The 18,097-nt window shown below is 38.4% G+C and overlaps 1 protein-coding gene across 1 annotated transcript in view; it reads right to left on the bottom strand.

Moving 5' to 3' along the window:
• Positions 1-2,050: 2,050 nt before the first annotated feature.
• Positions 2,051-18,097, bottom strand: part of GPM6A (glycoprotein M6A) — a 111,592-nt gene continuing 95,545 nt past the window's right edge. Inside the window, exons 4-7 of the mRNA XM_032187288.1 lie at positions 17,558-17,711; positions 15,989-16,065; positions 14,700-14,765; positions 2,051-2,806 (exon numbers count right to left, since the gene is read on the bottom strand). Of these exons, the coding sequence (XP_032043179.1) occupies positions 2,654-2,806; positions 14,700-14,765; positions 15,989-16,065; positions 17,558-17,711 (450 nt within the window). The 3' untranslated portion in view covers positions 2,051-2,653. The remainder of the gene's footprint in view (positions 2,807-14,699; positions 14,766-15,988; positions 16,066-17,557; positions 17,712-18,097) is intronic.

Genomic DNA, 18,097 nt, shown 5'->3' with positions numbered 1-18,097 from the left:
GGTATTCTGCTCTTTTATATATACATATATTTACTCTCTTATTCTTAGTATATATAATTTCTGATCCTAAATGTTCTTTAAGACATTTGAAGAAATTTACACATTGGGAACGGTCAGGAATTTTAATGAAGTACCCATATTACCTATAACTGAATTTCACATCATGGGAAAGTTGCATATTTTACTTTTACTGTATGTGATTAGACAGAGGTACAGTCCAGAGAGAATTTAGAGTCAAGAAAGGTATGAAAATATCACTCTTGGTTTTGGATTTTCTTCCACTGAAATTATTATTTTTTTAATCATAAATTTGACAAAGATATGTTCTATAACACATGCAACATCTCCAGATTATTTTTTCTAATTTTATTTTTTGCTCTCATAATTTCTGCCAGAGGATCTATATCCTGCAACATCTGAAAGTGGACTGTACAAAAAATATATACAACTGAGAATACTGTTCCACTATAGCAAGGGCAACAGAAGGAACTGGCTTCTTCCACTTCTGCTTACAGTGATTCGGTAAGTATAGGCAAAGAAAAAAATTACACAACACGAACAATTAATAAGTACACAAAGTACACAAGTGTGTTTATTACATTTTTGCAAGCACTTTGTTCTACATTTCAAAAACGCCACCATCAAGCTGTTGGCACATTTATGTACAAAACAGATTAATTGTAATGCCTGCTACAAAGCATTCTTTGTGAAAATACAAACTCTAATACCAGAGAAGAGCCAAAAGCATTAACATCATTACATGAATTTAAAAGACATAGTTTTAAAAATCAGCACAAACGTTTTAAGACACAAAACTGAAACACTACAATATAGAATCCAAAAGAGAGGTTCCTAATATTTTTTGCAGAACTGTAATACTGGTACTGCACATTATCAGAAAACTGTTGACCCCAGTTGACAAAAAAAAAAAAAAAAAAAAAAAAAAAAAGAAAACAAAAGAAAAAATATATAATAAAAAAAAGAGAAAAAAAAATCAATCAACTAATACTACTTATTGCATTATCATGCCACAAATAACTATAGTATTACCCTCCACTTACTACAAGAATTGTTAAAAATTACTGATGATGCATGACTAGTAATAGTACAAAGAAGAGTTTTACTCAAGAAATTTTATTAGAAATGCACTTACACTGAGAGAGAATTCACAATGGTCCAATAAGTGCACAAAACTACCTAAGATTTTTAACACTGACAAAAATGTCTTGTCAGGCTACATCACTTTAAAAGACACTTTACAGCATTCTTGTAGCATTAGAAATAGGCCAAAAAATAAAAAAAAATAATAAAAAAAAAATCCACCAAATTTGGTCCAATAATACAGATTTTGTTTAAATAGGGGTTTTTGTTTCGTTTTTGATACAGGTAATTCTTTCAAATTAAGATGACCTATCTTTCTGATACCATTTTCCTATCAAAATAAATGTTCAAATATATTACTACACTTTCAAATAATAAGCTCTGTAGTGGTCTTTCACCTTACTTTAACATAATACAGGTAAACAAATATGTGTAGGAAAGCTAGAAGCCAAGCTATAACATTTATGGAAGTATTCTTTAATATATCTTGTACAGTTCAGACAGGTGCAATCCATTTAAATTTTTAAAGCAGGTAAAAAGACTTCTGACTCCTACGGTCACTGTATTTTTGATATATTACTTTCATAAATGTAGCTAAGCAGTAATTTCTCACATCATCACATGAACAGCTCCAATTTAGCATAACCATCATTGAATTAATTAAAGAGAGATCATTCTGTAAAAAACTATGGATAACTATATCACTTAATTAACAATTGTCTATATACCATAACTCTTTAACAGGTAACCGTGGTATTGAATTCCTTCAAAAGGCAAGTGGCCATGCATTGTTAGCACCACGGTCTGCATGCTCACAATACAAACAGGAATTATCACCCATGGAACTTGGAACAAGAGAATATTCTTTAAAAACATCAATAATAATACCATGTTAACAAAGATAAGAAGCACTTTTTTCTTTTTTTTTTTCTTTTTTTTGTCTTTTTCCTTTTTTTTTCAATTTTTTACCCACTATTACAAATTTAGAAATTGCACCTTTGATTGTTTAAAACTTTCTTAGGACCTTCATTCACGTTGATCAGGGTCCACCTGGCAAGATTTCCAAATATAAAGGAAAGTCATTAGTGTTTTCTTTATATATTGTACATCATGTACAATGGTCCCTTTGAAGTATACCTGTAGTTAAAGTAGTTATTGAACTCAAAACTAAAAAGTATAAAAAGCTATCTTTTTTTTTCAAAAACATATAAGAAACAATGCAAAAGGTGTTATGCATAACACATACAAAGTGATTAAAAAAATCAAACACATATTTGTATTTGACAGTAGTTTAGTATCCTTCATCTAGCAGTACTAATTAGCTTAAAAGGATTCAGGAAAGGCTATTTAGGAGCTCTGTGGTAGAGAATGGTCACACAAAGTAAGAACTAATTAAGAAACCAAGTGCTAGACAACCAAGAATTGTATATGGGTGATATGTCACCCAGACTATCTTTTGTGAGAAGCACTTTCAATTGTTTTTAAAATGGTTGAATGACCTTTAGTTAAACAACAAAGCATTCACATGTTAGAAAGTAAGAGAATGTTTCTTTTATGTGTAAGCATTGAGCCTCTCTTTAGAGCGAGTAGAATGAATATCATGAAGCTCTTGCTCTTCCTTTGACTTAATATCCTCATATTTTTGCATTCTGCAAGCATCTTTCACATAGGCCCAGTTGGCAGACAAGACCATGAGATAATGGACCTGTAAGAAAGGTAACATGGAGTTAGGCACCAACAAACTTAGTCAGAATACATGTTCATGCTTCAAAAACTAGAGGATCGAGTTTGGGATTTTATCAGAAGGGAGGCATTGCTAAGTCAAGACCTACTAGTACAGCAATATGACACAAAGTTCAACCCTGAGGTTTGTTAATCTTAGCTCATTTAATCAATGCTCAAATAATCAATGCTCAAATAATCAATGTTAATTACTTAGCTCATAGCTGAGTTACTGTTAGTGTGACTAGCAGTTGGTAGCAATGAGTGTAAAAATTTAAAAGAATTGAAATTCAACAAATTTCACCAACTTAGTAAGTCTGTAAATCTATGTGGAAAAATGCATTCTGGTAATTTCTTTCAGAGCTTTACCTACTTAATTACTATTTGTTAAAGCAGTTGCTTAAGACTGAAACTTGCCATAGATACTCTGCAGCCTTATGACTACATAACCAATATAATTATGGAGATATCTGCATTTTTCTTAAAGTTAGCATTGCCTTTCCATTTAGCCACAATTTCTTTCTTCCACCTATAGCTCTAGTTATTTCATCAACCTTTATTTATTTATGTATTTATTTATTTTTACAGGGAGTTTTCCAAGTGTTCCATCCAAAAACTAAATACAAAAAGATCTGAAAAGAAAGGGAAAACTTCCCCTTCTTATAGTGGGTATTGGAGATTGGATCTGACTTGCTTGCAGCCATCACAAATCACTAGATGAGCTACAATGATATATCCACGAAAATCTTGGTTTATTTATACTAGCAAACAGGGAGGACAGGATGTCTATGAATACTTTTCAGGATTAAACACCAGTTAAAGGATATTGGCAATTATGTCACATCAATAAATGTTTTCACTCAGCTTTGAGTAAATTTAATCTGAGAGTTAGTGAAAGGTGTTTTAGCAGTAGAAAAACTACATTGTGCTCTTGTTTTCCATTACAAATAGAGGATGTAAAATAGCCAATTCCTTTTGAGATGGAGCTTAGTTGTTTTAAAAATCACACAGTATGGATGTCAGAGCTTAATGACCTGATGATGTCCAGTCTTTTGAACAGTGGCAATTAATAAACAAATGAGTGAAAAATTCTAACACAAAGTCACTAAAAAGGCTGAAGCTGTGGTCTCCAAGGAACTGCTGCCAAAAATACTTTTTTTGATGTTTCTCCTTCAGAAGCTATCTGCATTCAGTCCCTTTTGTAGTTTTCTTAGTCTTCACAGCTGTGGCTGTCTACAGTTTAAATCTACAGTTTAAATCTACTCCAGCTATCTGTTTGAGCAGCAAGCTGCTCTCCTGTTCTTCATTTGACACCTATCCGAGGAAAATGATCTGAGTTGCAGTGTCATAAAATAGAAACAACTGTTCAGAGAATCTGTCCTCTAGGGAAAAAAAAAAAAAAAAAAAAAAAAAAAAAGAAAAAAAAAAGGTACACATATCAGTATTTCTGTGTATCCTTCAAAGCTTCTTAATATCTATAGAACAATACAAGCAGCAAAACGTGACAATAGTGCAAGTGCTGGAGATGGTAGTGTACGCTGTGTTTCTGGTCATCATTTAGTGCACAGGAAAAAGAAATGCTTTGTATCAAGCTAAACTATTGAACTATTGCAAAAGTTATCACCATGACTAGTATCTGGGTTCTAAATCAAACGAGAGACACTGTTGTCAAATCCCCATTAAGATGAATGAAGTCCTTACCTTACCCACTGCTACTTCCCCTCCTCCCTCCCCAGTAAAACTCTTGACAAAATTCCAAAACTCAAAGAAACAGGCTGGTAACCCTAATCATTTTGTATTCTCAGAGAATTACAATTTGCAATGGATGAAAACAGATGCTATTTTTTTGAGGGCAAGATTTCAACTGAAAATAAAATATGAACCTCGCAAAAATAACATCTAAGTACACAGATGAGAATTCTAGAAGTGGAGGGTATCTGAGCAGTGCACTTACATCGTCCTGACTTTTTAAAATATATAAACCAGAAAACTTTGCAGCTTAAGATTATGATGAAAATGGCATGTAGGCCCCATGTGGGGAAAAATTCTTGTAGACTCAAAATATTTGGTAATATCCCAGTATGAGTCAAATTTAAAACTAATGTCTTGTATTTTCACTTGGCATTTTTCTTAAAAAAATAAAAAAAAATAAAAAAAAAAAAACACAAGTACATTGAAAGTACATTGACCATTGACCAAAACTCCCATTTTGTTGGAGTTGTTGGAAACAACTATCTTAGCCTATATAATAATGACAATCTCAAATACATATTTATGATATAATTACCTATATATTAAAGAACCCCACCACTTTTTTTTTTTTTTTTTTTTTTTTTTTTTTTTTATTTAACACCAAGTTCCTAGATAACATTATCACACAAAGGAGGTCATCTCTAAGTGGCTGTCTAATTGCATTTCACACTTCCCTGACCTGACTAGCCTGAAGCTAGCGGGGCCCTGTCAAGGCTTATTCAAATTGAAGCAGGGCAGCTTCCACACTCTGCCTCGGGATGTTCAATTACAGACATACAAAAGACAACGCAGGGTCCTTCCATATTCTATGAAATGTTCCTGCTTAGACTTCTTCCTGAAGATAAGGTATGCTTCAACTTTTCAAATCTGTAGAATTTGCACCCAGTCTAGGAAGGGTTTGTTTGTGTTTTTCCTTTTTTTTTTTTTCCTTTTTTTTTTTTTTGTAGGGTTGCGTTGGGTTGGCTTGGGTTTTTGTTTTGCTTTGTTTCTTCCTTTCCTCAGGAGGGCAAAAGTCTGAAGAACTTCTTTTCCCCTTACCTGCAGTTAATATCTTTCAAAAGAACACAGTTACACCTGGAGGGGAGGAACTAGCCCACTTATACATTTCCCTGCTTCTTTTTTCAGGATAATTGATCACCTCTTCAGAGAACCTCTAGAGGACATAACTAAACTCAGTTTATGTGGAATTTTAGGCAGAAGAATACTGCTCAGATACAAACTTTCCCTTCCTTGAGAAGGAAAAATGTATATGTTATAATTCAGTTTTGGTGTAGTGGTGTAGTATATCACAGGTGGGATACTTGATAGCCAAGCAACCCTTTGGGATGGCAGTGTTTACGTTTAAACAACTCTAAACCGTCTGGTTTCTATCTGGCACAACATTGAGAACAATAAAACTAATATGCATTACTTCAATGATCATTTGTGTATCCTGTTATTTCTATTCAGACACAAGTAAAAATAGTAATGTTCATAATCATACATAACCCAAATTTAGTATAGTTCAAAATCCTGACTAACTTTTCTGTGCTTAAGACTCACATATAGCACCTACAACATAAAGAACACTTTTAAGGATTTTTTCATGTCCTGCTGAAGTCTAAGAATGATAATTTTTCAAAGTAAAATATTTGACATTTTCCTTCTCTGCAAAATCAAGTTTCCCCTGCCATATAATCTTGAAAGTATGAATTTTTCTATACTTCAACTAATTTATAGACCAATTCTCTTTTTGAACCTAAAATAGCATTCTCTCTTGGAGACTAAACAGGTCTCCAATTAACTGTCCAAATAAATAAATAAATAAATAAATCAACATTCCTATACAAACCTGAGACCAAAAAGGTTTAAAGTAATAGCTATGCAAAAATTGTTACTTATAACTAAATGTCTTTGCAAATTCTAACAATTTTTTGGTTGTTTTTGCAATAAGCATTTTCTAATATGTTGTATTTTAAAAATACAGACTAATGAAAAGTATCTTGCTGATAGATGGTCTTAATGTGTATGAGCAAACTGATTTCTTTGGTAAATTTTATGACGTCTATATCTCCAGAACTGATGATAGAGTGAAGTATATCAATGTAATGACCAAATGTCATTTAAAAGACATAAAATGGTGATTTTACCATTTCAGTTATTCAGCAGTTTCATAGATGGTACAGTATTACTGCTGGTTGATAACAGATACAAAATGCTTACTACTTCAGTCAGATGGGCTGTTCTTGTTTAAAGAAAATGTCTGTAAGAAATATTTTCAAGTTGCAATAAATTCACGCGCTTTCCTTTTGTAAAGGACAGGTATTTTAATTTCAATTTTCTGTTAAGAAATCTCATTAAAATTCACAGACATGGAGACTTGCTACTTTTGTGAATATATACAAAGACACTAAACTAACTTCATCAACTTAATATATTCGTGTTTATTTTTGCAATAGCACATACAGGGAAGGACTTTGTTTCTCCAGTGACTTAAATGGCCTCTGCACACTTTGTTCCTTACCCTAGCCACCTGTTGACACCTTCTGCTGATTTGAGCACAGGATCTTTCTCCTTGCTATATGAGGCATTTAGGACACAAAATACATTCAGCTGCTTGTTGTGATTTAGACTGGTGGGCAGCCATTTGCTCACTCCCCTCCAGATAGAGGGGGAAGAGAACTGTGGGGAAAGGGAGGATAGTAACCATGGGTTGAGGTGAGAATAGCTTAAAGAAAAAGAAATGAAAGCAATAATAATAATAATAATAATAATAATAATAATAATAATAATAATAATAATAATAATAATAATAATAATTTTATTATATATTTATTTTTAATTATTTTTAATTTTAATTAATATTTTATTTTTTAAATATTTTTTAAAAAGAAAGAAATGATGCACAGTGCAATTTCTCACCACCTGCTGACCAATGCTCAGCCAGTCCACTGAGCAAGAGCAGCCCCCCTGCTAACATCTCCAGCTGTTATTGCTGAGCATGCCACCACATGGTGTGGGACATCACTTTGGGCAGCTGGGGCCAGCTGCCCTGGCTGCATCTCCTTCCAGTTCCTGGTGCTGGCAGGGCAGCATGATGAGCTGGAAAGGCCTTGGCTTTGTGCAAGCACTGCTGTGCAATAACTAAAACCACTAGTGTGTCATCACCACTATTTTAATCAAAAATCCAAAACACAACATCATATAAGCTACTAGGAAGGAAATTAATTCTGTCGCAGCTGAAACCAGGACACTGCCCTAAATTACTTCTTTTGAGAAATTAAACTTCCCTTAAAGAAAGGGAACCTGTTAATACCTGCTTGTCCAACTAGATTCTGAGCTCTCCCTTTTGTTTTGTCCCGTCTTTTGGCTACCATAGAGGGTGAAGCACACTGCCCAATCTATAGAAGCGGTCTTGTTTTAAAATTATGACCATTGAAAAGTAGAATGTGCTAGTCTTTACTTTGAGCGTCAAAAACAAGGTAACAAATTCATGAACAAATAAAAATACTTACAACACAGCTTCAAACATAACGAAGGGTAAAAAGACATAAATCTTGCTAAACAAGCATTTATCAGTATTTGAACTTTACTAGCATTTGAACTTTACTAGCACTTATGTCCTTAACTTATATTTCTTCTTCTTAACTTGTATTTCTGTTGAACTCATTAGAGTGTTATCATGCTTGCTCTGTGCAGTCACAGAATCCAATAAAAAGCATATTTGGATAGGGGTAACCCTTAAAAATATGATAATAGATGGGAGCCATCAAAATGAATTCCTAGTGGATCAGTGCTTGGTGTAGCACATCTAAGGTATTTTTGATATGGTACTGTGAGCTTTTTTAAAGCTTTATTGAAAGTATCATGTATTTGAACTTACATGGCTCAATGTACATACTAAACTTGTTTCTATTGAAGGAAGGTATATTCAGTTCGTTTTCACTGAAAATCTTTTGGTAGCTGAACTGATTCAAAAATCTTATTTGAAATACATAATTGTTATCTGAACAAATTAGCATTTAATAATTACTAGTGAATAAAGTTCAAAACAATAATGCAGCACCAGAGAAATAATATTTTCTTGGACATGTTTTCATAATACTAATATATATATTACAATCATTACTATTTAGTCTTCATTTTCTTCAGCTGGAAGAAGAAAAAAAAAAAAAAAAACAGATTTAGGAAACTTGATGAAATTATTAGTATAAAGCACTATTACAGAATCACAGAATTATCTAGGTTGGAAGAGACCTCAAGATCATCGAGTCCAACCTCTGACATAACACTAACAAGTCCTCCACTAAACCATGACGCTAAGTTCAACATCTAAACATCTTTTAAAGACCTCCAGGGATGGTGACTCCACCACTTCCCTGGGCAGCCCATTCCAATGCCTCACAACCCTCTCAGTAAAGAAGTTCTTCCTAATATCCAACCTAAAACACCCCTGGCACAACTGTCACCAGGCACATGGGAGAATAGACCGACCCCCACCTCTCTACAGCCTCTAATGTACTTATAAAGAGTGATAAGGTTGCCCCTGAGCCTCCTTTTCTCCAGGCTGAACAAATCCAGCTCCCTCAGTCACTCCTCGTAGGACTTGTCCTCCAGATCCCTCACCAGCTTGGTCGCCCTTCTCTGGACTCTTTCAAGCACCTCCATGTCCTTCTTGTAGCGAGGGGCCCAAAACTGAACACAGTACTCGAGGTGCGGCCTCACCAGAGCCGAGTAGAGGGGGACAATCACTTCCCTAGCCCTGCTGGCCACACTGCTTCTTATGCAAGCCAGGATGCCATTGGCCTTCTTGGCCACCTGAGCACACTGCTGGCTCACATTCAGCTGACTATCCACCAATACTCCCAGGTCCTTCTCCGCCTGGCAGCTTTCCAACCACTCATCTCCCAGCCTGTAGCTCTGCTTGGGGTTATTGCGCCCCAGGTGCAGGACCCAGCACTTGGCCTTGTTGAACTTCATACAGCTGATCTCAGCCCATCGGTCCAGCCTATCCAGATCCTCCTGCAGAGCCTTCCTACCCTTGAGAAGATCAACACACGCACCTAACTTGGTGTCATCTGAGAACTTACTGAGGTGCACTCGATCCCCTCATCCAGATCATCGATAAAGATATTAAAGAGGACCAGCCCCAGTACTGAGCCCTGCGGAATGCCACTAGTGACTGGCCTCCAGCTGGATTTGACTCCATTCACCACGACTCTTTGGGCCCACCTATCCAGCCAGTTTTTAACCCAATGAAGCATACGCCAGTCCAAACCACGAGCAGCCAGTTTCTTGAGGAGAATGCTGTGGGAAATAATGTCAAAAGCCTTGCTGAAGTCAAGGTAGAACACATCCACAGCCTTTCCCTCATCCAGCAAGTGTGTCACTTTGTCATAGAAGGAGATCAGGTTTGTCAAGCAGGACCTGCCTTTCCTAAACCCATGCTGACTGGGCCTGATCATCTGGTTGCCCTGTAAGTGCTGCATGATGACACTCAAGATAATCTGCTCCATGAGTTTCCCTGGCACTGAGGTCAAACTGACAGGCCTATAGTTTCCCGGGTCTGCCCTCCGGCCCTTCTTGTAGATGGGCGTCACATTTGCTAGCCGCCATTTGACTGGGACCTCCCCCAAGAGCCAGGACCATTGATAAATGATAGAAAGAAGCTTGTCCAGCTCCTCCACGAGTTCTCTCAGTATCCTCGGGTGGATCCCATCCAGCCCCACCAACCTGCATACATCCAAGTGCCGTAGCAGGTTGCCAAACATTTCTTCATAGGTAGTGAGGGCCACATTCTGCTCCCCATCCCCTTCCACCAGGGAATGGGGATGGGGAGCATTACCCTTCAGGGTAATGTGTATCCAGAGAGCAACTGGTTTTGCTGCTAAAGACTGAGGCAAAGAAGGCATTAAGCACCTCTGCTTTCTCCTCATCTTTCATAACTAAGTTCCCCCCTGCATCCAATAAAGGCTGGAGATTCTCCTTAGTCCTCCATTTTGCATTAATATAATTGTAAAAACATTTTTTTTGTTGTCTTTGACGGCAGTCACCAGATTGAGCTCCAGACGAGCTTTGGCCTTTCTAATTTTGTTCCTGCACTGCCCCATAACATCCTTATAGACCTCCCTAGTGGCCTGCCCTCTTTTCCAAAGATTGTAAACCCTCTTTTTCCTTCTAAGCTCAAGCCACAACTCTCTGTTCAGCCAGGCCAGTCTTCTTCCCCGTCAGCTCATCTTTGGGCACGTGGGGACAGACCACTCCTGCACCATTAAGATTTCCTTCTTGAACAGCGCCCAGCCTTCCTGGACTCCTCTGCCCTTCAGAACCGCCTCCCAAGGGACTCTACCAACCAGTGTCCTGAACAGTTCAAAGTCGGCCCTCCAGAAGTCCAATACAGCGGATTTACTGGTCCCCTTCCTGGCTTCTCCAAGAATGGAGAACTCTACCATTTCATGGTCACTCTGCCCAAGACAGTTTCCAACTACCACATCTCCCACCAGTCCTTCTCTGTTTGTGAAGAAAAGGTCTAGAAGGGCACCTCCCCTGGTAGGGAGGTGCCAGCTGTGTCAGGAAGCTATCTTCCACACTCTCCAGAAACCTCCTAGATTGCTTTCTCTGGGCTGTGTTGTGCTTCCAGGGTATATCTGGGAAGTTGAAGTCCCCCACAAGAAAAAGCACTGATGATTTCACAACTTTTGTCAGCTGCCTGTAGAACTCCTCATCAGTCTCCTCATCCTGATTTCGCAGTCTATAACAGACCCCCCACCAGGATGCTAGCCTTGTTGGCCTTCCCGCTGATCCTAACCCATAGGGACTCAACCTTATCATTCCCAGCCTCAACTTCCATGACATCAAAACTCTCTCTGATATAGAGAGCCACACCACCACCCCTTCCATGCTGCCTGTCCCTTCTGAAGAGCCTATAGCCAGGCATTGCAGCACTCCAGTCATGAGAGTGGTCCCACCACATTTCTGTGATGGCAACCAAGTCGTAGCCTGCCTGCCGCACGATGGCTTCCAGCTCCTCCTGTTTGTTACCCATGCTGCGTGCATTAGTGTAGATGCACTTCAGTTGGGCCACTGCCTTCTCTCCCAGCCTTGCCATTGTTACCCCTGGCACAGCTCTAACAAGCCTTGTTTCAGCCCCGTCCCCCTTCACACCTAGTTTAAAGTCCTCTCAATGAGCCCTGCCAGCTCCTGGCCCAGGATCAGTTTTCCCCTTAGAGATAGGGACCCGTCTGTGGCCATCAGGCTGGGTGCCAAGTAAAGCGCCCCATGGTCAAAAAAAAACAAAATTTCTGTGTTGGCACCAGCCTCTGAGCCATGTCTTTATCAGGTGGGCTTTCCGTGTCCTCTCTGTACCCCTCCCTGCCACCGTAGGGATGGACGAAAACACCACCTGTAATCCCGCTCCATCCACTAACTGTCCCAGTCCCATTTTGATGGGACTTTAACGTCCCATTTGATGGTCTTCAGGCTTCTCTTTTCAATGTCATCACTGCCAGCCTGGACTATTAAAAGAGGATAATAGTCAGAGGGGAGAACCAGGTTGGGAAGCTTTCTGGCAATGTCCCTGACCCTGGCCCCAGGGAGGCAGCAGACTTCCCTACGGGTAGGGTCAGGCCAACAAATAGGGCCCTCTGTTCCCCTGAGAAGGGAGTCGCCCACAACAATCACCCTTCTTTCTGTCCTGGTGGAGGCAGTACTGAGGTGTGGAGTTTACTTCCTCGCCGTAGGCATCCTCCTGGGAAGACTTTCTACCTCTTCCTCAGCTACTGGTCTTCTCAAGTTCCAGGGCCTCAAACCTGTTGCGTAAGGGCACCTGGGAAGGTGGGGCTGGTGGGGGAGGGCATCACCTGCAATGTTGAGCAGGGACCTGTTTCCATTCTTCCTCAACTCCTAGGCCCCCTGCCTCTGCCCAACAGCAACAGGGCAGGGGGTCCACCCCCATTTGGGGTGTCTCACCTCGATACCTCTCCTTGAGGCCCTGCAGGGAGTCGCTCCACCAGTCTATCTCCCGCTCACACTCCCTGATATCCCTCAACCTCTCGACTTCCTCCTTGAGTTCTGCCACGAGGCGGACCAGGTCATCCACCTGCTCACACCTCACGCACACAGTCTCTTTGCCCCCCACAGGTGGTAGCAACAGGCTCAGGCACTCCCTGCACCCGGAGACCTGAACTGCAACAGTTTTGAGCAGGCAGTTGGTCTGGGTGTGTACAGACTTCCTGGAGAGCACACTGTGCCTGGTGTACACCACTGCAGCTGAGTTAGCAGTAGACCGCCATTAGAGGAGGTGTTCGTATGGGCGGGGGGGAGCGCTTTGCCCTTCCTGCTCACCCTGCCTGCGCAAACTGCTGCGCCTCACCCTTCTGCCACACCACGCCCTGTTTGCCCATCCTGGTCGCCATGCTGCTGGTCACTCGCGCTCCCTATGGGCAGCTTATGAACAGCCGGGGAGGGGGCGCTGCTGGCTCCACCTACGCCTCCTTCTTGCCTCGTTCACCCCTCTCATGAGGGCTGCCGGGTCCTGGCGGCTCCCTCCAGTGGGCTCTGTGCCAGAAAAGTTAGCCCTGTCTGTCTGATCCCCCACTCCGCTGCAGAACGTGTCTGTCCCAGAGCCAATAGCCTCACCAAGTCGCTCATTACACTATTGTACATATTATTTATGATTTGAAACAAACAACCACAACAACAAATTTTTAAAAACATGTATTCTTCCTTCAGCTCTCTCTGCTTTGTTTTCAGGGTGTCATGTAACATTGAAAATACGGCAGGGAAAGCCAAAAAAAATCAGTAATGCAACAGGAATACTAGCTTCATTGAATATTTTCTGGCTGTCTCTTTTTATACATGTAATTCTAGGGAGAACAAAAAATGTATGGCTTTAGGGTTCAGTGAAAAAATATCAATAGCAATAGGAACAGCAATCACCACCACTAAAGGTTCTCTTACGAAATGCATCAGTGCAGAGTAATAGTACTTTTTCCTTCCATGTACCAACATGTACCGTAGCAACCTAGACCATACAGTACCGACTCTAAAATTATCTTGATGTTTGGGCTTACAAAGCAGACAAAGACTGTTAGTTTTACCCTACTGATGATGTGTTGTTGCGCTAGTAATTCTTGCTCAGGTGTTGGGAATTGGCATACAGGCCGTGGACATGAGTCTGTGGAACAATTGTTCGATCTGAGCTTGCCTTAAGCAACCAGGAGTAGGCCTTAGAAAATCTTATGGCCTGCTGTAGCTGAGCAATCCAAGCTACCAGAATAACTATGAGAAGCTCCCACGACAATGATTCCCACATCACCCAATTGAGGAATGCAGAAAAATACTGTTACCAGCAGCTGGCTTCAAGGACAAGATCTACGTGACTGCTAATCACAAGGGGGTTGTTTTCTTGACTGCTAATCACAAGGGGGGTTGTTTTCTTGCAGGTGGGGATGTTTTCTTCTAGTTGTTTGTCTGAGTGCTTTTGACCAATAATCTTGTGTGAAAACACTATCCACCCCTGTTAAGTTCACTATAAAAGTTAGGCTATTCGGGCAATAAAATGGAGCATGATCTGACTCTGCTGGTGTCTGTCGTGCTTTTGGCTATGTGTCCTCTAACAATCAGGGCACTAGCTCACAGACTTTTTTTCTCACTGTAATATTCTCATTGGCAAGAGTGTTGTCAAATCCAAGGCAATCTTTGTTATAAAATGGCAGAAATTAGTCCTGAAAGAAAAGATGACACATTCACATGCATGTACATTACAGATAAAAGGACCCTGCTCTTAAAATAACAGCATGGTAATCCTATGAATACCCAGAAAGTATAGATCATATAAGGATATTATTATGGTCATGAGAGAGACACAGGGTTTCAGACACTTGTTTGAATACAACAAAAGAGAGGTAAAAATTCTTAGGTACTTGACAGTGTTTTGTATTGAAAGAGGTAGTCATGGTATTCTACTTCAAAGGGAATCCAACAATATAAATTAAAAAATAAAAAATAAAATATAAGAGGTAGTATTGAATTACAGAAATATATTATACTAATAGCAGGTAAATTGAGTAACTGATACTAAGCAATACTCAGAATGTATTAGTGATTCAGATGACAAAGGAAATAAGTGGTTTTGGGAAGCTTACCATAGCAATGACTGCTGCTCCAGCTCCAGCAAGTGCCACAATGAACAAGTGGAATGTCATGTTTAGCTGCAGAGGGGGACAAAGAAAGGAACTTTTATGGTGGTAACATTAAACGAAAACTGAACAAAAAGTCTGAATAACATAGAGCAAATAACTACCTTCCTGCTACTACATAAATAATGATTGCTAATACTTTTTCCAAAAGATTGACATTACTACATGACATTGTACACATGCCTGTGTTGTTACAATACTCATATCAAGGAAAAAATGTCATAGAACATTTTAAGAATATATTATTCAAAAATAAACAGAGCCACTTTAAAAAAAAATAAATATTTTTGCAGTACTATAGTTTCTTTAGTGGCAGTGACATCCACTAAAGCCACAGTTCAGTCATTGTAGTTTTCTAGCCTCATATACTGATTTAATTCCCTCCCAATTTTTCCAGTAAAATTTGTGCACGGTGCTTTAATAGAAACCAATTTACTTAAGTAATCAAAGTTGACCACCTTCCCCATCCCATCTCAAACTAAATAATTACATCTCTTTTTCATTTCAGTGATCTGGTTTACTCAGAAGTCAACATAGTGACTGTTGACTGAACAGCCAGGGTTACATAGATGCTTTTGGTATAAAAGAAGGCTTATTGTGTAACTTCATGCTAGGAATATTTATTCAGAGTAAGACCCAGTGAAACATTTAGTGAAGCACCTTCTGACTTCAGAGGGATTGAGATTTTAATTTCTCCTTTTGTTTTATATAGGCATTATTTTGTCTGTCCTATCTTCATCCTGATCATATAAAAACAAAACCAAAAAACCCTGCTGCAATGAAATGGGAGGCCTTTGCCTAAAGGATAAACTACAAAGAAAAATGTATGAGGAGTTATTATCCTAACACACTGCAAAATTTGGTCAAATCCATTTGAAAACATTATTCTCTTGTCACAACAGTAATCAAGATCTTCAAATAGAGATTCCATATATAGACCTCTTCATTGTGCAGCAAGTGCATTAGCTTTCAAAAACATCACAGTAAAAATATACATGACAATGGAATTCTTAAAAAAAAAAAAAAAAAAAGATATTTAGAAAACTAATGGCTGGAGAAACAACACTGAACAAATCCAGTACATAGTAAAAGAGCAGGAGAAGTACTTGATGACTATATTTTCCACTGGGAATTTTTTATCGTTCTAGGAAGAACTGGAATATAAAAAGTGAGAAGACATATATATCAGTTATTTCCTATACAGGTTTGACAAAAGCATCATCACATTTACTCACCTCATTAGAGTCACACATCTTGATAAAACTTTCTGATGTGGTGCAAACCTTCTTTTCCTCTCCAATTGTGACAATACCTGGAGCAGAATAGATATTCACGGTATTTAGTGTTCCTAGCGCATAGCTTTCTTGGCTTTGAAGTAGGTTGCTAAGAAATACAAATTCCTGGCTCCTATACAGAAATTATTTAACAACAACATGAAATTTTCCTAAAATCAGTCATCATAAAATTAACACATCAACTATTTAGTAAAAGCTTATTAGGAAACATGTAGGCAATAATTTCTTGGCCAATAATAATAATAATAAAAAAAAAAAAAAGCACCTTTAAAGCACCTTTATTCCTTTATTCTAGATTTTAATCAGCACAATAATCAAAACACCAGAAAATAATCTGCAGCCAGTGTAAACACTTACCATGCCAGTATATTCATAAATATTCTCTACCCTCATGTTGGGAAATGTGCTGTATATTGTATTCAGATGCGTTGATCTTGTACAAAGCTTCATTCAAAAGTTATATAAAAAAAACAGCACTACCCAAACACATACTTTATTTTAATAACAGTTTCTATCAGATAGAATAAACAGAATTTATACTGCTTACTTCAGCTAATGTCCATGTACAAAATCAAAGCATGAAGAAAAATTGCTGTAACTGGTCAATCATGAAATACGGTATTTTTATTTCTTGTTAGGGATGAGCAAATTTTACACTGAATTTATAGGAAACAGATATAGTCACAGAACTTACATTTTACATGTAAGTATACATATGTTCATTTTCAATAAAATTAGTTTTTAAAAAATAGCAAAACAAAAGCTCAGAGAGAAGTACAAATACTTTTGATGAGATCTGTGCAGACAATTACTTTTTCACCTGTCATATCGGGGTGCAGGAGGGGGCAGGCAAATATAAATAAATCTAAAAAATTCCTCAAGAAAACATCAAGAAAATAATAATTTTGAACTATTTTGTTTCAGGGTAAGTGAAATATTCAGCATGAACCAAACTCCTTCATTCTTATGTAATCCAGTAGTTTTATATCTTGAGAGCAATTAAAAACATACCACACATTTATATTAGGTGAAGGAAAAAAAGGAACGAGACTCACAGACGTGTCCGACAAGAATAAGATTCAACAAAGCTTTGTGGGCTGAGAAACCATCAAGACCAGAGTATCTAGACTTAAGTCAGTCTTGTGGCGGAACAGAACTGAGTTATCATCACCACCCCAAGAATTCTCAGACTTTTTAAGATTCCAAACCCCCTTTTGTCCAAATTCCCCATCCTTCACAAACACATGAATGCCTATATTGCAAATTTTTTTTTTTAAACTCCGTAGCTCATCCTGTAGTCCCACTTTCTTCCTCCAGTAGCATCACAGAGAGTTACTATATGTATTGTTCTGTATATTCATCAGGCCTGAAAATGCAGTGACTGATATACTGCCTTGATTTGTGGGTAAAATGGTAGAAACAAGCATTTTGGAAAAATTGAAGCGGATCATTTCAGATACATGGAAATAAAACAACATGACATTTTCTATTGTGAAATCTTGCACGTACCATACTGGCGAAGATCCAAGCAGAGATTAGCTCCATCCACTAAAGTGGCATTTCGGCAAATGGTCCACAGATTGAAGTACATGTAAACAGGCAGAGAAGTGAAAGCCGTAACGCCAAGCCAGGCCAACATAAAGATGTATGTCAGCATAATAAACTGTAGAAAAGGAGGGAAAAACAAAACTAGTGGTAAGTCAAAATTTAACTGACACAATTAAAAAAAAAATAAATCACAAAGAAAAAAAAAAAAAGGCATTTCTGATTGTTTTCATCTTTTTCTTTGTTTACATTATGGTTTGGGTCTGATAATCAAATCATGACGTGATCAAAGTGAATGACAGAGCACTAACGTGATGTTTCTGAAGAACAAAGCAGTGATACTTCCAGAAATGCAAGCTTATTCCACATCTTGTCATTCTTGGGTCTATGATTGATGCAAAGCACCACACCTAAAGTACTGACAGTATTGCATGCTTTGTGAAGCATAACTTTACATCTCTCCCATCATTACTTCTTTAAGACAAGAGACTACTGTGATTGGTT

The sequence above is a fragment of the Aythya fuligula genome, chromosome 4, assembly GCF_009819795.1.
Source record: "Aythya fuligula isolate bAytFul2 chromosome 4, bAytFul2.pri, whole genome shotgun sequence".
In the NCBI taxonomy this organism is placed as follows: domain Eukaryota; kingdom Metazoa; phylum Chordata; class Aves; order Anseriformes; family Anatidae; genus Aythya; species Aythya fuligula.
This window is presented reverse-complemented; position numbering and strand designations above follow the sequence as displayed.